Here is a 23,635-nt window from a genome sequence, read left to right on the forward strand (position 1 = left end):
GTCCACCAAAGAGATTGGGAGGTCAGGGTTAGATTCCCTGGCCAGGTCATACCAAAGACTATAAAAATCGGACCCAATGCCTCCCTGCTTGGCATCAAGGGTTGGATTGGGGGGTAAGTCCCTGCGACATGCTAGCCTCATGTCTAGGGGGTGTAAGAAAACGGAGATAGGCTCTTGCCCTATGTCTCGGCAAGGTTTACTTAACCCATTAAGACCTGAGTCCGCGTCTAAAAAAATTCTAAATCCTAAAAAGAATATAAAAAAATATAAAATAAAAAAAATCACGATTTTTCAAAAATAGCAGATCTACAAGCTCGTAGCGCGGCACTAGCCAAAGAAATCTAAAGTGACACAGATACGTTCCAGGTCTTAATGGGTTAATACACACTTGAGACTTAAACCGTCTAATTTCACTATTTGTTGTAGAATGAAATACAGTATAGGGCTTAAGTACAGTACATGCAGTCCTGTACTTCACACACCTTATGGCAAAGGTCTTCTCAAATGGGGAACCTGGGGTCAAATTAGATCAAACCGAGGTCACATTTTGTGTCTTAAAAAGGTTCTTTACCAGGGACATTTTGCCAACATGTACACCCTGCTGTCATTTAAAAGTATTCACTTATTTAGTTCCTTTAAGGAACTAAACAAGCTCATAACAGGCTGTGGGCTTGTTGATCAGCTATTTTTGAAAACTTTTGAACGTTTCTAACGACATGCCCAAAATAGGGCAATATACGAGTCTGGCTCTTTCTTTCTCCGGTGGCGTGACTCACTGGAAGCTGCTGGGCGTTCCGATGTCCGCCTGGGTCTGTTTCTTCTTCTTGGTCTTTACCTTCTCCGGGTTCTTGATGTCCACGGTCGCCATGGGCAACGCAGGGCCTTGACAGAGAGAGAGCGAGAGAGACGGTGAGAAAGTTAGGACTGAAGTACCAACAATGCACTTACAGTACCAAGAGTACAAGCATGAGCACTTCATCCATACAGCATTTTACGTTATGGTTTGTTTTGATAGCTTGACAGACAAATTCGTACCTAAAGGTGCTGCAAGTTAAAATGTTTGGGTTAAAACTCGAAGTTTGTTGTTCAAATATTAAAGCTTTATATTCTGATGGCAATCATTGCTATACAGTGTTTGTTCAGTAACAAGTCTCTTTAATAAACTGAAAATACATTTTCAGGTGGGTTGCCAATTTGATCTAATCAGGAGAGAATACCCATTTATCAGCTTCAATTTATTAGTGTTCCAGTTCCAATTCTGTCTGCTCATTTCTCTGACTCTTCACTTCCAATTGTTTATTCTGTATCCTCTATTAAAGGGCGAAACCTATTACCTAACAAATACCCAATAGCAATGATTACTATTAGAATATAGAGCTATTTAACACGTAAAATAATAATAATAATACATTCACCTTTAAATCAACATCAAAGCCAGGCCTGCCGGTTTGTGTACCTTACTGAGTGATTGATTGTGATTAATTGCTACCTATGTAGCCATAGATAGGAGATGTACTACACAAGGGATGTTCTTTTTGCATTATGTAACTCATCAGCTAATGGCTTTTACAGTTGGGAGTTATTTGGTTTACGGTTGATGGGACTTGTATAACGGTTGATGAGTTCAAGTTTATGAAACAGGGATTCAGGTACATGAAAAACAGAACAGAACTGGCAGACAGTGATATTATGTATTATGCAATCTTTGAATGGATGGAAACAGTGTTTTTGTGCATTTACAGGTGATATTTCTAGAAATCATTTATCTGGTTATTTGCATGGCATATTTAACTAGAAAATGTGCTCCTCGGATCACAGGTCTCCGCCAGTACTGTTCCTGATTAATCCTGTCTTACCTATTTATATTACATATTGTCACGTGTCACTTGACCAATGTTAGCTTGGCTGATGGAAGCTCACTTCAAAAAATATAAATGATTTTTTGAAGTGACACCTATTTCTAGGTTTTTATTTCGTCATGCGTCTCGCTAGCCAATCAAAAGCATTGGTGACAACATATTGTCACGTGTCACGTGAAGCTTGACCAATGTTAGCTTGGCTGAGACGGGGGGACACACGGAAGGACAAGAACGAAAACATACTCTCCACCTCTGGCGGAGACAAAAAGCTGCTGCTGAACACTCCTACCATAAAACGAGCATTCATCGAATGCATGAGGCACCTGACATGCATAAGGTATGATGACAGAGACATTATTCCTGTGCAGTCAGTGTCCAATTCTAATTACTTTTTTTAACCAATTAAACCCCATTTACTTAGTGACCACTTAAACCCCATTTAGTTAGTGACCAGAGTCCCCGAGGGGTCTATGTTAGGCAGAGATGGGAAAAGTACTGACATTCTGTACTCGAGTAGAAGTACAATTACTTGTGTAAAAAACTACTTTGGTAAAAGTAGAAGTACTCATTCAAATAATTACTTGAGTAAAAGTAAAAAAGTACAGGCTCTGAAATGTACTTTATGAGTACAATTTTTACCGGATGTTTCTGTGCAAAGCCAATTGTACACGAAGGCTATTAAACTATTAAAATTGTCTATTTTGTCCAAAATATAATATTTGAAAAATGGTCTAAGTAAAGTAAAGTATACATGATGTGAACATGCGCGGTACATCATTATTAGACTTAATTTATCCTTCAACTTCTAGTTTATGCCCCAAAATGACTGGATATACAGGTTTTGTAGCAATTTGTATCATTTGTAGAAATATTAGAGGGTCTTCAACAGGGGGTCCGGGACCCCTAGGGGATCCTCAGAGCTACTATAGGGGGTCCACCAAATCTTTGTGTGATAGGATGTCTTTTTTACGTTAACCACTTGAACCCTATAGCATCCTTATTCTCAGGGGAACATTAGCCGAAAATAGCCGATCTACAAGCTCACAACGCCTCGCGCTGCAAGGCGTTGTGAGCTTGTAGATCGGCTATTTTCGGCAAAGAGGTTTGGTGTAGGGGGAAATGAGCAAATCAAGTACTAAGTAGCCTATTGAAGGTTTAAGTGGTTAAATGTCTGAAATTAACAAAAATAAATCATTTACACAACACTAATGTCTATGAAGCTATCTATGAAATCTATGAAAATGTTTAATCTGCAACACAATTTTATACAATATGTAGTGGGGGTCCCTGCTTCATCTTTCTCTCAGCTAAGGGGTCCCAGCTTCATCTCTCTCTCAGCTAGGGGGGTCCCTGCTTCATCTCTCTCTCAGCTAAGGGGTCCCTGCTTCATATCTCTCTCAGCTAAGGGGTCCCTGCTTCATCTCTCTCTCAGCTAAGGGGTCCCTGCTTCATATCTCTCTCAGCTAAGGGGTCCCTGCTTCATCTCTCTCTCAGCTAAGGGGTCCCTGCTTCATCTCTCTCTCAGCTAAGGGGGTCCCTGCTTCATCCCTCTCTCAGCTAAGGGACGGGGTCCCTGCTTCATCTTTCTCTCAGTTAAGGGGTCCCTGCTTCATCTCTCTCTCAGTTACGGGGTCCCTGCTTCATCTCTCTCTCAGCTAAGGGGTCCTTGGCCTGTAAAACGTTGAAGACCCCTGCTTTAGACCATTTCCCCCAATTCTATTTTTTTACAGTTTGAACAAAATAGCCAATTTTACATCGAGGTGCCCAGATGTCCTGTTACCATACTACAGTGAGACAGACAGACAGACAGACAGAGAGATGGCATTAACAACTGTACTGTACTTCATTCAAACACAGCAAGTGAGCCTAAAGACAAGCCTACTTCAAAGTAAACACATGCACACGCACACACACACACACACACACACACACACACACACACACACACACACACACACACACACACACACACACACACACACACACACACACACACACACACACACACACACACACACACACACACACACACACACACACACACACACACACACACACACACACACACACACACACACACACACACACACACACACACACACACACACACACACACACACACTTTTGCAAGGCTGACATCATGCCGCGCGCACGTTATGTGCTTGATTTGTCCATCTATCGGCACTTTGTGTTTGGTTGTTGTGTAGATGAACTTACCATGCCGCAGAGGTTCAAAGAGTTTAACACACTTCTAGCGTTGATACAAGACTAGACCGTGTTGATCCAAGGCTACCACACTTCCACAGTACAACAATGTTTAAGTCACAGGAGCATGGTTTGGACAAAACCTGCGATACTTGCCTCATAAATACTATGAAAATATTTCCATTATTCCAAAGGGTTTCCAAATGTTTCAACTACTTGAGGCATGCCTGATTTGTATTAGAAGACGTTTTAACAGCTTCAGAGTTGTTACAGTGTCAGGGAAATATACCAAACACACCTGAAGTAGTTCAAACCTCAAGTGGACACGCCACTTGATCATGCAGATCCAATGACCTTTGTTTTATTTCACTAAAGCAATGTTCAGATGCTTTTTAACCACATTCAAATACAAAAATAATACTGCCGTCATTTTGCCCAGGACTGATGGCTGAGTTAAACAGGTGCTTACAGTCAGGGGCGGCCTTTCCTATGTTTCACCCGTTTCAATTGAAACGGGCCCGAACCTCAGGGGGCCCCCAATTTTTTTGGAAAAAAAAAAAAAAAAAAATCAAATGTTATTATTATATATATTTTTTCAAATATTATTATCATTTTCTTTTAATCGCATGATCGCATTGCATCCCAGTCCGGGGCCCCTGGCTGACTTCCTTGAATTGCATGCAATAATTGGATACAAATTAAAAAAATATATAATAATATTTGAAAAAAATATATATAATAATAATAACATTTGAAAAAAAATCTAAAACAATATTTTGGAAAAAAAAAACAAAAGGAGTGGGGGGGGGGTGCATAGGTGGCCACATATTAGCTCTTGAAACGGGCCCCCAGATCACTAAGGCCGCCCCTGCTTACAGTAGTTATGTGTGTAGTAGACAGGTGAGATACAGGTAGGCACAGGGTAGGTACAGGGTAGTGTGGGTAGATATGGTACGTCCATGGTATGTTAGGTAGGTACAGGGTGGGTGGGTAGGTAGGCAGGTAGGTAGGTAGTTGTTACAGGGTGGGTGGGTGAAAAGTTGGTACAGGGTGGGTAGGTAGGTAGGTAGGTAGGTTGGTACAGGGTAGGTATGTAGGTAGGTTGGTACAGGGTAGGTATGTAGGTAGGTTGGTACAGGGTAGGTATGTAGGTAGGTTGGTACAGGGTAGGTAGGTAGGTAGGTTGGTACAGGGTGGGTAGGTAGGTAGTAGGTAGGTAGGTTGGTACAGGGTAGGTATGTAGGTAGGTTGGTACAGGGTAGGTATGTAGGTAGGTTGGTACAGGGTAGGTATGTAGGTAGGTTGGTACAGGGTAGGTATGTAGGTAGGTTGGTACAGGGTAGGTAGGTAGGTAGGTTGGTACAGGGTGGGTAGGTAGGTAGTAGGTAGGTAGGTTGGTACAGGGTAGGTATGTAGGTAGGTTGGTACAGGGTAGGTATGTAGGTAGGTTGGTTGGTACAGGGTAGGTAGGTAAGTAGGTTGGTACAGGGTGGGTAGGTAGGTAGTAGGTAGGTAGGTTGGTACAGGGTAGGTATGTAGGTAGGTTGGTACAGGGTAGGTATGTAGGTAGGTTGGTACAGGGTAGGTATGTAGGTAGGTTGGTACAGGATGGGTAGGTAGGCATATGTTGGTTGGTACGTACAGGGTAGGTAGGTAGGTACAGGGTAGGGTCAGGTCGTTAGGTTAAGTAGGTAGTAGGGCTGGGCGATATGACGTCAAACCAAAATACTGTTTTCAAACTTGTCCCTCAACTGTCTGACAAGGTCTGTATTGTAAATTTGATAAAGTGTTTGTTCAATAACAGGATGTCTCTCCTGCCCTTTAGTAAACCGAAAAGGCATTTTCAGGTCGGTATACCAATTTCATCCAATTAGGAGAGAGAACTTGCACAGAATGCAGATTTAACAAGTGAAATTGGAAGTGATGGCACTAAGAAATGAGCAGACAAAATGGAACTGGAACACTAAAAAATTAAAGCTGATAAATGGGTACTCTTTCACGATCAGCTGAAAATGTTCAACCCACCTGAAAATGTATTTTCGGTTTATTAAAGAGCTGGAGAGACAGGGAGACCCCTGTTGCTGAACAACCACTCTATAGCAATGAGTACTATCAGAAATAATGCTTTAACCTTTTAACGAAAAACCTTTCGTTTTAACCAAAAAAAAATCACTTACCCTACCTTTAAGTCGGTGAGAGATTTTAAATGTTGATTTGGATACATTTTTGGTTAATTGCCCAGCCCTAGTAGGTGGATAGGTAAAGGGTAGGTAGATAGGTAGGAGGTGGTATAGGGTAGGTGAATAGATATGAGGTTAGGTATGCAGGTTAGGCAGATAAGACTGTGTTTGACAGTAGGTCAATATGTACCACTTTTCCTTTGTCTTCTGCCCATTAGTTCTGAAAGGGCTCCTCTGAAACGCTTGGCCTCCTCCTCATTGGCAAAGTTCAGACCCACCTGCGTATTCTACACACACACACACACACACACACACACACACACACACACACACACACACACACACACACACACACACACACACACACACACACACACACACACACACACACACACACACACACACACACACACACACACACACACACACACACACACACACACACACACACACACACATACACACAGATTAACGCAATAAACAATCAAATAATAAAACAATCTAAATTAAATGAGAGAAAACACTTTTTTTCAAATGAAATTACAAGAATATGGTTGGCATAACATGCCCATATATGGAGATGTGAGTGTCACAAACGCACATCAAATGTAACATGCCCATATATGAAGAGGTGAGCATCACAAACACGTATCAAGTAACATGCCACTATAGGGAGAGGTGAGTGTCACAAATATGCATCACAAACCCCAATTATTGGGCATATACTGATGACATCAGGGATCTCCATATATGGGCAAAAAAGGGACACAAGACAGACAGATACAGAGATCTCCATATTTAGGCATAAAAGGGACACAGTCACACAGACGTGCACAACGGGTACAACGGATACAAAAGGTATTGCACAACCGGGTGGGGCATCACTCCTGACTTGTGTCGTCCTCGATTAGTAGTTTTAAAATTCCCTTAAAAAAACATCCTCAGTTCACTTTGTCCAGTTTAAAAAACATCCTCAGTTCACTTTGTCCAGTTTAATATGACCTATGTCTTTCCTGCCATGTTTACAGTGAGTGGTTCCTCTGCTCCTATCATTACAAAGCCTTGCAGCTCCAACATACAGGAGTCCCTTCGCTGTTACATTAGCCAACATCCAAGGTGTTTGTGGAGCAAGCAAAAGGCTCTAGTCACGTGAAAGGCCTCAAATATGAAATAGAACCCACGTTCTGCTCTCTGCCAGCTCATTAGCTGCTGTTTACAATAGCCAATTCTCTCCTTGCCCTCTCAATAGAGGATATTTTATATATTAATTTAAAGCCATTTTGGGGGCATTTATAGTTGCAGTGGAGAGAGACAGAAAACAGGGAGAGAGTAAGGGAGTGACATGCAGCAAATGGTCCAGACAGGCCGGGACTCGAACAGAGGACTCGCTGTCGCCGACAGGCATAGGAGCCTATGTGGTACTAACAGGGCGTAACCTATCGGCTATGGGGCACTGCTTGTACATATATTTTAATGTTTTTCTCCCCAATTTAGTCATTATGGCAGTTCATTCCTCCCCACACACATTTCTGTCAGCATTCTCAGAGAGAGACCATGAAATAAAGTTGATCAATATAAGCATTAAAATGTAATTCAATCCAATAAGCAGCAGATTGAACAACAGAAATACTCACATCTCCAGCAAACGTCAAGAAGTCAGATTTGGGTGCATTAAAGTTGAATTTCGTCTCAAACGTGGTCTTTCCATCCTGTGGACAAACAGCAAAAACAACAATTATAACTTAAGGAGACATGCAGCATCTAATCAAACGAATTGATTTAATAGATTATAAATACATATTTTCTAAAATAGCTAAAATAGCCGATATACAAGCTTACAATGCTTCACGTTGTGTGTTTGTTCAGCTATTTTCACTATTTTTGCACGCATGACAATATATAAAATAGGATGTAAGTGGGTATCAGACTAATCAATTTAGACATTAGAACGTTTTCAAGTTTTTGTTGTATTTTTTTAAACACGCTTCTCGATTATTCGATTTATAGAAAGAGCAGTCAGCAGAATAATCGCCAAATGATCAGAGATCTCCGTCTATTAATATAGTCTGGGGAAATCTAAATTCAATGTGTGGGCTAGAACAGCAGAGAAAACCTACTGCCTACTGCATAGGAAACCAACCCTGATACCGGGACTGGACTGCTGTAATTACAATATGGACATTAATGACCACCCTAAAGTCTTTGCATTGGTTCTGCGATGCTGTTATCCTATGTTACATTAGAAAAAAAGTCAGCCCTTCCGGTTACTGTGTCTATTCATTGTTTCGGTATCAACACAACAACAACAGCTAACATGTCACCTCAACACTAGCCACAACGTTCTTGCTGCATTTAGCCATTGTTTCGTCTACTTTTCACTGCTCACACAAATTTGCCTTTGGAGCACATTTATTTTCTTTCAACAACATTTCCACCCCCTGGGAACCACACCGGAAAGGAGCACCATTCACCGTCACCAACCGTTAGCCCAAACTGCCGAATATAAACTCACACATTCGCTCCTTACTATGTATGTCTTCGTAGCCACCCTCCTCATGTCCATATTCCCACCCCAGCCACGTTTATATGACCGTTCTTTTCGTGTCCTACACATCCCAAAGGCAACTTCATTCACCACGTCGCCTTACAATTACTCGCTTTAGAAAGAAAAAAACACGTTGTATTCTGCTCTTTCCAGGGTTGCCAGGTTTCGTGAGAGACCTCCGTTCCTGCTCGCTCAAAGTCGCTTACAAATAACTGGACATGGCAACACTGGTGTACCGTCTACTGTCATACGGGTCCTCATGGTCTCTCTCTCAATACAAACTGATGGTCACTCGACCATGGTCTCTCTTTTGCCTCTGAGCACCGCTGTTGCAATGAACGTCTACACGCTCTACTGTCTCTGTCTCCGATGTGCGGGCCAGGCTACTAGACGGGAGAGCCGCGCAGAAATGTTTGCACCCAGTTTTAGCCCATTTATTGAATTTAGATGTCACCACCACACTCACAGCAGACATATCGACAGGTGGAGATATTCGATCGTCTGGCTACGTGAAACTAATCATAAATAATCAGAGTTCAACTCATGAACGTTTTGCATGAACTGACCTTGGCCTCCTCCTCATTGGCAAAGTTCAGACCCACCTGCGTATTCTGCACACACACACACACACACACACACACACACACACACACACACACACACACATACACACACAGATTAACGCAATAAACAATCAAATAATAAAACAATCTAAATTAAATGAGAGAAAACACTTTTTTCAAATGAAATTACAAGAATATGGTTGGCATAACATGCCCATATATGGAGATGTGAGTGTCACAAACGCACATAAAACGTAACATGCCCATATATGAAGAGGTGAGCATCACAAACACGCATCAAGTAACATGCCCATATATGGAGATGTGAGTGTCACAAATATTCATCACAAACCCCAATATGTGCTTTTATGGGCATATACTGATGACATCAGGGATCTCCATATATGGGCAAAAAAGGGACACAAGGCAGACAGATACAGAGATCTCCATATTTAGGCATAAAAGGGACACAGTCAGACAGACGGGCACAACGGGTACAACGGATACAAAAGGTATTGCACAACCGGGTGGGGCATCACTCCTGACTTGTGTCGTCCTCGATTAGTAGTTTTAAAATTCCCTTAAAAAAACATCCTCAGTTCACTTTGTCCAGTTTAAAAAACATCCTCAGTTCACTTTGTCCAGTTTAATATGACCCATGTCTTTCCTGCCATGTTTACAGTGAGTGGTTCCTCTGCTCCTATCATTACAAAGCCTTGCAGCTCCAACATACAGGAGTCCCTTCGCTGTTACATTAGCCAACATCCAAGGTGTTTGTGGAGCAAGCAAAAGGCTCTAGTCACGTGAAAGGCCTCAAATATGAAATAGAACCCACGTTCTGCTCTCTGCCAGCTCATTAGCTGCTGTTTACAATAGCCAATTCTCTCCTTGCCCTCTCAATAGAGGATATTTTATATATTAATTTAAAGCCATTTTGGGGGCATTTATAGTTGCAGTGGAGAGAGACAGAAAACAGGGAGAGAGTAAGGGAGTGACATGCAGCAAATGGTCCAGCCAGGCCGGGACTCGAACAGAGGACTCGCTGTCGCCGACAGGCATAGGAGCCTATGTGGTACTAACAGGGCGTAACCAATCGGCTATGGGGCACTGCTTGTACATATATTTTAATGTTTTTCTCCCCAATTTAGTCATTATGGCAGTTCATTCCTCCCCACACACATTTCTGTCAGCATTCTCAGAGAGAGACCATGAAATAAAGTTGATCAATATAAGCATTAAAATGTAATTCAATCCAATAAGCAGCAGATTGAACAACAGAAATACTCACATCTCCAGCAAACGTCAAGAAGTAAGATTTGGGTGCATTAAAGTTGAAGTTGCTATACAGCTCCTGCTCAAACGTGGTCCTTCCATCCTGTGGACAAACAGCAAAAACAACAATTATAACTTAAGGAGACATGCAGCATCTAATCAAACGAATTGATTTAATAGATTATAAACACATATTTTCTAAAATAGCTAAAATAGCCGATATACAAGTTTACAATGCTTCACGTTGTGCGTTTGTTCAGCTATTTTCACTATTTTTGCACGCATGACAATATATAAAATAGGATGTAAGTGGGTATCAGACTAATCAATTTAGACATTAGAACGTTTTCAAGTTTTTGTTGTATTTTTTTAAACACGATTCTCGATTATTCGATTTATAGAAAGAGCAGTCAGCAGAATAATCGCCAAATGATCAGAGATCTCCGTCTATTAATATAGTCTGGGGAAATCTAAATTCAATGTGTGGGCTAGAACAGCGGAGAAAACCTACTGCCTACTGCGTAGGAAACCAACCCTGATACTGGGACTGGACTGCTGTAATTACAATATGGACATTAATGACCACCCTAAAGTCTTTGCATTGGTTCTGCGATGCTGTTATCCTATGTTACATTAGAAAAAAAGTCAGCCCTTCCGGTTACTGTGTCTATTCATTGTTTCGGTATCAACACAACAACAACAGCTAACATGTCACCACAACACTAGCCACAACGTTCTTGCTGCATTTAGCCATTGTTTCGTCTACTTTTCACTGCTCACACAAATTTTCCTTTGGAGCACATTTATTTTCTTTCAACAACATTTCCACCCCCTGGGAACCACACCGGAAAGGAGCACCATTCACCGTCACCAACCGTTAGCCCAAACTGCCGTTCTTTTCGTGTCCTACACATCCCAAAGGCAACTTCATTCACCACGTCGCCTTACAATTACTCGCTTTAGAAAGAAAAAAACACGTTGTATTCTGCTCTTTCCAGGGTTGCCAGGTTTCGTGAGAGACCTCCGTTCCTGCTCGCTCAAAGTCGCTTACAAATAACTGGACATGGCAACACTGGTGTACCGTCTACTGTCATACGGGTCCTCATGGTCTCTCTCTCAATACAAACTGATGGTCACTCGACCATGGTCTCTCTTTCGCCTCTGAGCACCGCTGTTGCAATGAACGTCTACACGCTCTACTGTCTCTGTCTCCGATGTGCGGGCCAGGCTACTAGACGGGGGAGCCGCGCAGAAATGTTTGCACACAGTTTTAGCCCATTTATTTATTTTTTTATTTATTTTTTTATCTCTCGATATTTGTAACCCTTTTTTTTCACCCAGTGCCAATTTGCTAAGTGATCCTGGGCACTACACTCCCCCCACCAGCCTAGGGAGGCCAGGGCCGAGCTCATGCCTCCTTCAATGCATGGGAGCCAACTGACCTTCTTGTCACCTGACAGGGGGGAGTTTCCCTGGTTGGACGTAGCGCGTGGAAGGAACACGTTATTCCAACCAGTTCCCTTCCCCTCCATCAGGCGCCCCAGCTGACCAGGGGGAGGCAGTATAGTGACCAGGATTACTACATGTTTTTGTGAGGGTATTAACTACCCTAGGAGACACGGGGAGAACATGCAAACTCCACACAGAGAGGCCCTTTCGCCATTTATTGAATTTAGATGTCACCACACTCACAGCAGACATATCGACAGGTGGAGATATTCGATCGTCTGGCTACGTGAGACTAATCATAAATAATCAGAGTTCAACTTCTCAGAGTCCTTGACCTGCTATTGTTCCAGAACAGAACATCAGTGGCAGCAGTGCACCACAGCACACCACGGTGCACTCATGAACGTTTTGCATGAACTGACCTTGATGTCGAGGACCCTGATATAGTAGGAGCGCAGGGGGTTGTCTTTGACCAGACAAGCCACCCCACAGCAACGCTTGGTCCACGCAGACGACCTCTCTGCCAGGAACACCTGGACGATTGCAGACGACAGGGTCTGGATGGATGGAGGGGAGAAAAACGCACAGTCAACACATGGCATTGTCTATTCACAGCTCTGACGATATATTGTATTATAAACAGATTTCCTGCTTTTTTTTTTTTTTTTTCACGATCTTTAATATTTCTCCAAAGACATTAACATGTTATACTGAACCGACCTGCATAATAGAGAAAATGTTGGCTAAACATCATTGCAGTTAATAAGTCACAGTTCTTGGAGGGAATTTAATTAGTAAAATCAATCTTTTCTACAGGGACTGTTTTCGGCTAAACAACGTCAAATCAATCTGCACTTTAAAATGAAAAAGTAACAGATACTAGCTCACAACGCGCTGTGAGCTTGTAGATCGGTTATTTTCGGTGCGAGACACGATGTGCAAAAAAATCTGGCTTGAGGGAGACCTATCCTGAGTCAAAGATGGTGAGTTGTGGTATACTGTACGTTGTGGGTATAAAAACTATTGAAAAAAACAAACAAACATGATAACAGACTGCAGTCAAGTTAGTCCACTCCATGTCTAACTTATCTTATTCTAACTTTTTATTTTATTTCAAGGACCCCCATTTTGGTATGCTTTAAGCTATGGACGCCTATGACTCTATGACAGTCTACAGATGGATCCATTCCATGGTTCCATTTGTAGACTCTCGGCGTTACATTCATTCAATCTTTATTTCAGACTCAAGGTCCATATCAAACAGACCGTTAACTCATTGAGTGCCATTAACGCGTTTCACGTGTTTTACCGCTATGGTGCAACGTGCCATTAACGTGTTTCACGTGTTTTTGAAAAAAAATAATAATAATTTAGAACCCAAGATATCATCTGAAGATTTGCAGCTCCATCCACTCCTTGTTTAACTTATAACTGAAAAAAGGCTGTATAAGCATTTTTTTTTTACTTTGAAAAAAAAAAAAAATCTAAATCGTACTGGCCAGAAATAGCCAGAAATAATTTGGGCACTCAATGAGTTAAGGGTCCATTTAATTCCTAACTATCAAAAATGTAGCTGGTGACTCCCATGGAACCCCCTCCTCAAGGACCCCCGGTGGTCCCTCCCTGGCCCCCACTTTGAGAGCTTTCGGCCCCAGAATAATAATGATGGCATACGTACAGGCTAAGTGAAGAAATATTTGCGGTGGAGAATAGTTCCCGGACACAGTGTGAGATGACAGATATGTTATTGGCCAGCGATAATACAACACTGTAAATTACCATCACACTTATAAGGCTCACAGATAGACAGACAAATAGTGAGAAAACTGCTGGAAAGAACTAGTGTAAAGTATCACGTGGAAGTAATCTAGACGGATCACTCTGTTTCAATCAGAAGATTTACAGACAGGCTGGCGGCGCACTCTTAATTTGCTCTCGTTATTGTTAATTAATTAACCGAAAGCCAGTGTAGAAATGTGCCTATCTGACAGATGAGGCAGAAGGACATGTGTCAGTGGGTTTAATTGGGACACTAAAAGGCTGTTTCATCAAGGCATCATTATCACTCTGTCATACAGGCATCGTAGAAAGAAGTCTACTAGAATACACATCAGTTCTTGGAGGGACCGTCACCGTCAAACAGCCGATGAGCATTAAATGGTAAATAGACTGCATTTATATAGTGCCTTTCTCCAAAGCGCTTTAGATTGCATTTCCCATTCACACACCGATGGCAGATGGAGGAATCCATGGAAGGCACCAACCTGCTCATCAGGAGCAGTTTGGGGTCTTGCTCAAGGACAGCGGACCACTCAAGGACTTCGACACGCAGCCAGGAGGAGGAGCCTGGCTGGGATCGAACCTGGAACCTTCCGAATTCCAAGACGACCCGCTCTACTGTACCTCCTGAGCCACTGCAGCCCTGATATGATTGATCGTGACACCAGGAAGTGAGACTGCAGTGCCTGGTGTGAATTACCACACTGTGCTACAAAAAAACGCCAGGCCAGCATCTAAGAAACGCATGCACAGAGTAATCACATAGCTGGTGTTGAGCAGAGAGTCACTAGAGTAGACACAGAGCCTGTTACCCACACATCGAGTGAACGATACAGACAAGGACGTAACCAACCACTTTTGGCAAAAATAGCAGATGTACAAGCTCAGAATGTGTCACACTCACAACGCAATGAGTGAGGTTTGTACATCGGCTATTTTCAGCAAAGAGATTTGGAGTGGAGGGAAAAAGCAGGGGGCCAATGATAGACCCTGGTGGTGGGATACCGGTCAACAATGTATATATATATATATATATATATATATATATATATATATATATATATATATATATATATAGGGTTTAAGTGGTTAACTGGCAGGCCCCAATAAGTGGTTCTCAACCTTTTCTGGATCAGGGCCCACTTGAAAATCTTCAAAGTGTTCGCAGCCCACCCATCTGACCACTTATTAGGGGTGGGACGATATATAGATATCGCGATATATCGCGATACTTTCTCCCGCGATAAATAGCGATAAATAATCGATATACTGGCGAAAAGAATCGATATAAAAAATAATATATATATATTTTTTTTTTTGATGATTTGATGATATGATGATTTTGAACAGTTTGGTGCTATTTTAAGTGTTTATTAATTGAATACAAGGACTATCGTGATATATCGTTGGTGAAATTTCATGCAATATATCGTGATATCGCAATATATCGATATTTTCAGATATCGTGATATATCGTTGGTGAAATTTCTTGCAATATATAGCGAATATCGTGATATCGCAATATATATCGAATATCGTCGAATATCGTGATATCGCAATATATATCGAATATCGCCGAATATCGTGATATATATTGTTATCGTGGGCCTAATATCGTGATATATATTGTATCGTGAGGTACCCATATCGTCCCACCCCTACCACTTATGTTAAGTGAACAGATGGGTGGGCCGCGTGCGTTTTCAGAGCATATTTATTTTAATATAATATGATCAATCAGTCGATTGTGTTCCACCTTGAATCAATGGAACTGACACTTAAAGTTAAAGGAGTAGTTCACCCAAGAAATTACTTATTTTCTATCACACACACTCCATGAAGCCTCAAATTCATCTTTGATTTTTTTTGTCATTTTTTGGGGGCGAACTACTCATTTAAGTTCCTATTCATTGGTATCACAATGAAAACTCATTTTGAGATTTTAAAGAAAAATACAATGAAATTCATGAATTGTATCAAATGTTAGTGTTTTGCCATTTATTTGGAGGCCCAATTGCAATATCCTAATGGCCCACCAGTGGCTGAGAATCGCTGCCCTAAGTCATTCTGGGCTCTATTCAGGGTGATATTTGAACAAACCACTAATTACGGATTTCGGACTAGGCAAGAGGCGTTTCCCCGCAAAATTCGGTATTCTATGGCACCCCCCTCACCCGCCAAACACCTGAGCTACCCGTTACATTATGCATAGGTGTGGTTTGGGGGTTACAATGATAAAACCAATCACCGTTCCAGAAGCCATTGCCTTTAAGAGAAGACTGCGCTAGCCGTCATCCCGATCCAATATATGCTCTAGCCTATCTACCTGTCTGCACTGTTGCCTGGTCTGATTATTATAAGCCACATTGGGCTTGTTTTCCTTCTTTTTTTTTATTTTATCCAAATAAAAATTTATATTAATTTGTAGCCTATTGTGTCCACAATAAGCTTGTCATATTAGTCAGATCCGGAATAGTATGAAAGCCATTTAAAATATGTATACTATTGGTACACACCGGCTGCTCCCAAATAATTAATTACATCATGTTGCGACAACGCTCCTACGTGGTACACAGACAAACAGTAGCACATGGGTATAATAAATTGGACAGTTTTAGGAAAGGTCTATAGCCTATGTACTCACGTTGGCTGTATTGTTCTATTTCCACCATTCTAATGGATTCCAGGGGTGTGTAAACATCTCTGTAGTAGCTCCATAGTTTCCTCTGAAGTGACGCAGTTAAAGTTAACTTACATCCATATTGTCCCCGTTATCTTTCATCATCCACCTTTGTTCAGTAATCCCGAACAGAGCTAAACTTTAAGTTTACATCAATCAAAGCCTCTCAAACCCAGACACATTGCTGCGATGCGTATGTGCGTCGCCTACCTACCCAAAATAACAGACATACAAGCTATCAACGGCGCTGCGTCATGTCTGTCGACAGCTTACAGATCTGTTATTTTGGACAGCATGCAATGAGGCGCGCGCGCCACGGAGAAGCCTAACACTAAACCAAAAATATTACATTACGTGGTCAACAACATACTAGACATGTAACTTCCTTGGAGCTTTTAATGCAGTGGTTCTCAACCTGTGGGTCGAGACCACAATGGAGCACCCAACGCCTGGCGAGCTTGTAGATCTGCTATTTTCACAATATTTATCTGTGGAACCGAGTCAAACAAAATGGGGGGGTCCCCAGTTCAAATATGGTTATTTTGGGGGGTCATGAACGTCGTTTATGCGGGGAATATAATAATAATATAGGCTAATATATATAATATAGGCTATAATATAATATTCACCCGCAGCATGGGTTTAATGAAAATGAAAATCACACTAGATGATCCTATCATCTTATAAAAAATGTAAGTGCTTAAGATTTTAGCCCAAACCCAACGGGACCCGACCCGGCCCGTCGGCACCGGCTGAGCCGGGTCTACGTTTTTTTTACATCCAAATAAATTCACATATTAACTAATTTGTAGCGTAGGCTATTGTGTTCACAATAAGCAACTTGTCATATTAGTCAGATCCCCAAGAGTATATGAAAGCCATTTAAAATAGTTATATATTCTTACACAGCTGATGCCAAATAATTAATCAACAGGGCAGCGCAACGCAAAAGTAGGGCAAATCACTCAGCTGTCTTGTCATGACGCAGCAGCAGATCGACCCCCTTTAAAGTTTAAACCATAACATGACATCTTCAGACTATTGAGCTTTCTTCATGTCTTTTTCACCTCAAAGTAAATGTTGGATTATTTCTTCAAATGAGAGCACAGGCAGCGGGCAGTAGCCTAGAAGGTAACATTGGATGTGATTTCTCCATCGCAAAAATGATTACGGTTATTCTATGAAACATATATTTCATAGAATAACCATAATCATTTTTAAAATGGTTATGGGGCAGTGTATATATTTATATAGCCCTATTTGCTCCAAGCTGTTTGTAACTGCCACAGGTTCAACAAATGTCCACCCCTCATACAGATGTCTTTCTGGGTTTTTATTTCCACAACTCTCCAAACTCCTCCAACAGTAAACACCATAAGACACCGTGAAAACTATAAGAAATAAAACATACGTTTTGTTCAGGTTATTGAGTCCACAGTCATTGTGTCATTGTGGAGGCACGCATTGCTGCTTGTCTGGCTGACATCTCGGAGTGGATGTCGACAAACCACCTGAAGCTCAATCTGGACAAGACCGAGCTGATGTTCCTCCCGGGGAAGGGCTGTCCGCACCGAGACATGGCCATCACCATTGATAATGCTGTGGTGACCTCAACTCGGACTGCGAAGAATCTGGGTGTGACCCTGGACGATCAACTGACGTTCTCGGCAAACATCGCATCAGTGACAAGGTCCTGCAGATTCCTCCTCTACAACATCAGGAGGATTCGCCCCTTCCTCACGGAGAAGACAGCCCAGGTGCTCATCCAGGCTCTCGTCATCTCCCGCCTGGACTACTGCAACTCCCTCCTTGCTGGTGCTCCGGCATCTGCTATCAGACCTCTGGAGCTTGTTCAGAAAGCTGCGGCTCGTCTGGTGTTCAACCGCCCCAAGTTCTCCCACACAACCATCCTTCTCCGTTCTCTACACTGGCTCCCCGTAGCGGCTCGCATCCAGTTCAAAACCCTGGTGCTAGCCTATAGGGCAGTGAAAGGAACAGCTCCTTCTTACCTCCGGGCTATGGTCGATGCCTACACCCCTGCCCGACCACTTCGGTCTGCCACCTCGGGGCGACTGATTGCCTCGTCACTCAAGGGTCCTTCTGGCCGATCCACACGGTCACGACTCTTTTCTGTTCTGGCCCCACAGTGGTGGAATGAACTTCCCACTGATGTTAGGACAGCAGAGTCACTGCCCATATTTCGCCGCAGACTGAAAACCCACCTCTTCAGGAAACACTACCCTTCCTCTCTGCCTGACCTACTTGTTGTTAACTAGTTGTACGAACGCTTGTTTTCTATTGCTGTATTGTTTATTGTATCTTGTTTAGTCGATACACTTATTTGTTTTAGCTCATGCTCATTTGATTTAGCTATTTTGTCTCATCTGTTTAAGGAAATAGGTAGCTGATATATTGCACTTTTACCTTAGCGCTAGGTATACTCTTGGTTGCTTGTTTTTGCAGAAAATGCACTAAAGACTTCTGGTGATTAGTAGTTTTCGTTCCCTACCTATGTTGAATACACTTATTGTAAGTCGCTTTGGATAAAAGCGTCTGCTAAATGACTGTAATGTAATGTAATGTAATGTAATGTAATGTAATGTAAAGCAGCGTCCTCCTGATTATTAAGTCCACACAGGTGCATCCAATTATTGCCATGTTACATTGAAATCTCTCAAACCAAATCAATGAAAGGTACAACTACAGTAAGCATTTACCGTGTGCGCCTCTTGAACCATGTGCAGAACTTTGGCAATATTATTCTCTCAGTCTCTGGAGTTTCTCACAGACATGACCACTCTGTCAGCTCTGCTAGCTTCTGACTTGATTGACAAGCTTCACTCTGACCATGTGACTCTGCCCAAATTACCGTAACCCTCTGACAATGGGCACATCATTTTTACCTTAAATCTTGTACTATATAAACCCTTTTAATATAGTTATTGTAACTTTTAATACTATTTATTCATAATTAAATGAATCTTTTTAACCCAGTGTGTACATGAAATTTACATAAACAAACATACTTATAATTATAACTGAAACCACTGTCTCTCCTTCTGGGGCAGTTACACTGTTTTTTAAATAAAATATAGACTGTTGGAAGAATTAACGAATTACCAAGATTTAATGAGAAATAAGGCTTCTTTAGAAAAATGACTGACGGGCTGGGCTGGGTCTAATTTGTCAATTATTAGTCGAGCCGGGCTGAAATATTTAGGGGATATGAAAGCTCTAGTTAGTAGTTTGAAGTGCTCATGTGGCCTTATAGTTGCTTCTTTTTATTTTCATAGACCTGCGGACTGCGGTTGCTGATTTCTCGCCAAGGCTGGCAACACGGCTCATGGTCCAACGCACAAAGCCATTGTAGTGTCTGTGTGCACTTGGCGGGTGAATTTATAAACCAGCGGGTGCTTTTAGAATCCACTATCCCCCCTCCCCAAGCCGTACCCATGTGTGGGTTGAGAATGTCAATGTGGGGGATATAGCAACAACACGCCCACGGGCACACCTCCATGCGCAAATAACGGTGTCGGCATAATGGTGACGGGTAGAGCAGGTGCTAGAATAACCTAATGGGGCGGCGCAGCTCCATTATCCGGATTTAACATGGTTTAGAGGGGGGGAAAACTGCCACAGAATAGAGCGGTCCGTCTTTTTTGACAAGTCTGCGAGCAGTTACAGTATAATACGGCACTAGAGTCTAGACAGCAGTTATGCTGCGTTATAATCAGACAGTGAGACTGGAAGGATGTTCAGTCACTCAGGCCAGGTCTGTGTCATTCTAACACTACACACACACACCGCCAGCTGCATGTCCACTACACAGACCCACACATTGTAGACTAATCACTGGCGACAGCTTAAGTGACTGGCAATGACATGAGTTATTCAGAATTTAAAGGGTTCACCTTAACCTGGGTAAAACAAAACGACACACACACACACACACACACACACACACACACACACACACACACACACACACACACACACACACACACACACACACACACACACACACACACACACACACACACACACACACACACACACACACACACACACACACACACACACACACACACACACACACACACACACACACACACACACACACACACACACAAATCTGATTAAGCCGCATACTTGCTGCTAGGCAAATAGGTTGAACAAGTTTAAAGCTGATCTTAACAGACAGGGAAGAATACATGCTTCGTCATCCTTTGACATTTTGTCTTATCTGGAGCATTGTATCAATAACCAGGGCTTCTGTGCCTGGCTCAGTGATATTTTGCCAGGACAAATGGCTGCAGTCAGAATTTAACCAGGGATCTCTCTCATTAGGGGGATAATCTAGGTCACTGGTTCTTAAAGTGGGGTTCAGACACTCCCAGGGGTCCTTGAAGGGGTTCCGGCGGGTCCCCAGCAATATTAGTAAAACTGTTTTATCGCTTCAGCTGCATTTACAATAAAACAAAATAGCCTTTAGTTATTATTAACAATTTGCCAAATGCCTGCTTTTTGGACAACTTCATTAAATGAGCATTAGGCCTACTCATGGAGAAACAGAATACAGTCAGACAGTCAAAAGGGAAAGATGTCGCTTTGTCTGTGGATAAACCAACAATGTTTGAAGTAACTGAATTCCAAACGCCTTACATAATGCCCTTGTCAAATACAAGTGAATCGTGACATTGCGATACTAATCACGAGTCATGTTATGCAGTGGTGGCGGTGGGGCTGTTTTAATGTGTTCTGATCACACTGGGGGCTGATGTGAAATGGCCCCTATAATAGCCACTTAAACCCATGGTGGACCCGGGGTCCCCCGGACCCCCAGGGCTCTACACACTAGATTCCGCTAGTGTTTCCCTCTACTACACCAACTCTCTGAGGTGAATACATCCTATCTACAAGCTTATAGATCAGCTATTTTCGCCGAATTAAAGTGGTTTACAGGCAAGTCGGGTCGACTCGACACACAAACTGTTCCCCATGGACACACACATCATATGCTTCTGAAAACAGCCAAGGAAGGTTTGGTTGTTGAGTTAGTTATGTAACGTTAATGCCAGCGCGAAATATCATTCCTTTCCCCTCCTCTCTCTTCTCGTTGAAGGAAGAAGCATAGATTCGAACTGACAAACTCCCACAACAACAGCAAAACAATCATGGCTGACATGCTGCATATCAGGTTTTTGCAGAGAGTGAAATTCAGGTTTCCTCCCGGGGTGTTTTCAGGTGTGTGGACTGTGGAGAGAGACTAGTGGAGACCGGGAGAGAGACTATAGTGGAGACTGCAACAGGAGAGCCACAGTGGCGGGCCGAAGGGCCTCGGGGGCAAAAACAAAGTTTGTATTCTCACCACAAATGTCACCAATTGACCAATTCATACCTCGTCCCTTCTTGTCGAAAAAATCAGATCTAGCCTACCAGTCAAATCATGTGTAGATTCGCTGTCAAGCTTTCCTCATTGATATACAACAAATGGATCACATGACGGTTGTCTGTCACGACCGTCATGGATGAACTTCAACCTGGTGTTTACACTTTGTCCTTTTTTAGCTCGTACATCTACATAAGATGTCAGATTTCAAATATAAAGTGCTTACCCCATGGCCACGGATGTTACAATTATGTACGGGACCTCAGAAGTACCCGTATCGTCCGTATTGTTCAATAAAAAGCATTTTAATCCGATCGGTGGCCATTTTCTCATAGAGTTATAATGTAACAGATAGGGTTGCGTAGTTGAAAGCATATAGAGAAAATACAGCCACCAACCGGATTACAATTATTTTTATTCAACAATACGGAAGATACGGGTATTGCTGAGGGCCCGTACATAATTGTAACATCCGTGGCCATGGGGTAAGCTCTTTATATTTGAAATCTGAACGTTTATGTAGATGTACGGGCCAAGACGGGAGAAAGTGCAAACACCAGGTTGAAGTTCTTCCATGACGGTCATATAATATATGACAGTCTTGTTTCAGGGCTAATACAACAACAATCATTTCCCAAATTCCTGAACTCCTGATGCTGTTCTCTGGCAACAAAGTCACCAAATGACGCACAAGAAACAAAACATAAGACTGACACACGCGCACGCACGCACACACGCGCGCGCGCACACACACACACACACACACACACACACACACACACACACACACACACACACAACAAACTTACGATGCATTTCCTCCCATGCAGGTGGTTGAACAGACACTCATTCTCCTGGGGGGTCAGCAGCATGGAGCCCACGTTGGAGCCCTGCCGCCGCTGGAGCGTGGGGTGTCCGCTCATTATTCACTATGTTATGATCAATAACTAAACAGAAGAAGAAGTATCACTAAAGGCAGATGATAAACAAGTCCAGGGTACAATTCTTCTCCTGGCATCCGTGTGGCCTGGCCTCCTTCCTTCAGCCGAACATATAGATTCACGCACCAGATCCGTGTCAGGGTTTTTAAATATTCCAAACGAGCCAGGCACGCCGGAAGGGGTTAAATAGTGGGGGGACAGTGATGACGTCATAGTGGCCAAGTGGTGACGTCATGACTCTCACATTCCGTTTTGGTGTAGCTCCAAATAGCGCACACATGTAACCAAATGGACTATGGACACCTCAGACTTTAACTAAAATAAGCATTTTGATGTGTTGTTAGATGTGTTGTGTTGTTAGATGACAACTTTTTATCAGTTAAATTATTAGGGTATAGTTACCATATGTTAGCAATGAAGTTTGTGTGTTTCCCAAACTTTTTACGACATGCATTAATAACAGAGGTGGACAGAGTACTCGACCCCAGTACTTGAGTAAGAGTACAGAGTACTCCTGGTTAAATTTACTCCACTACAAGTAAAAGTAGCTCAGTCAAAATATTACTCAAGTAAGAGTAAAAAAGTCTTTGCTTTTAAATGTATTTAGTATTCAAGAGTAAATGCTTTTAAAAATACTTAAGCACAAGTACAAGTAAAAGTAAAATTACATTTCTTATTTTTCACATCAATGAATTGCTGTAATTTTTCATATGGCTTTTTAAAATCACAAGTCAAATTAGTGCAGCATTGACAAACTGACAACATTGACATGT

At 42.2% G+C, this 23,635-nt stretch overlaps 1 protein-coding gene across 1 annotated transcript in view; it reads right to left on the minus strand.

The window, feature by feature from the left end:
- Positions 1-22,966, minus strand: part of LOC308079228 (actin nucleation-promoting factor WASL-like) — a gene marked incomplete at its 3' end in the record, with an annotated part of 39,513 nt that extends 16,547 nt beyond the window's left edge. Inside the window, exons 1-5 of the mRNA XM_080420604.1 lie at positions 22,731-22,966; positions 12,496-12,630; positions 10,641-10,727; positions 6,435-6,531; positions 777-882 (exon numbers count right to left, since the gene is read on the minus strand). Coding sequence (XP_080276730.1) covers positions 777-882; positions 6,435-6,531; positions 10,641-10,727; positions 12,496-12,630; positions 22,731-22,844 — 539 coding nt within the window. The 5' untranslated portion in view covers positions 22,845-22,966. The remainder of the gene's footprint in view (positions 1-776; positions 883-6,434; positions 6,532-10,640; positions 10,728-12,495; positions 12,631-22,730) is intronic.
- Positions 22,967-23,635: the final 669 nt, after the last annotated feature.

Source organism: Gymnoscopelus braueri, assembly GCF_963280865.1.
Source record: "Gymnoscopelus braueri genome assembly, chromosome: 23".
NCBI classification, from domain to species: Eukaryota; Metazoa; Chordata; class Actinopteri; order Myctophiformes; family Myctophidae; genus Gymnoscopelus; species Gymnoscopelus braueri.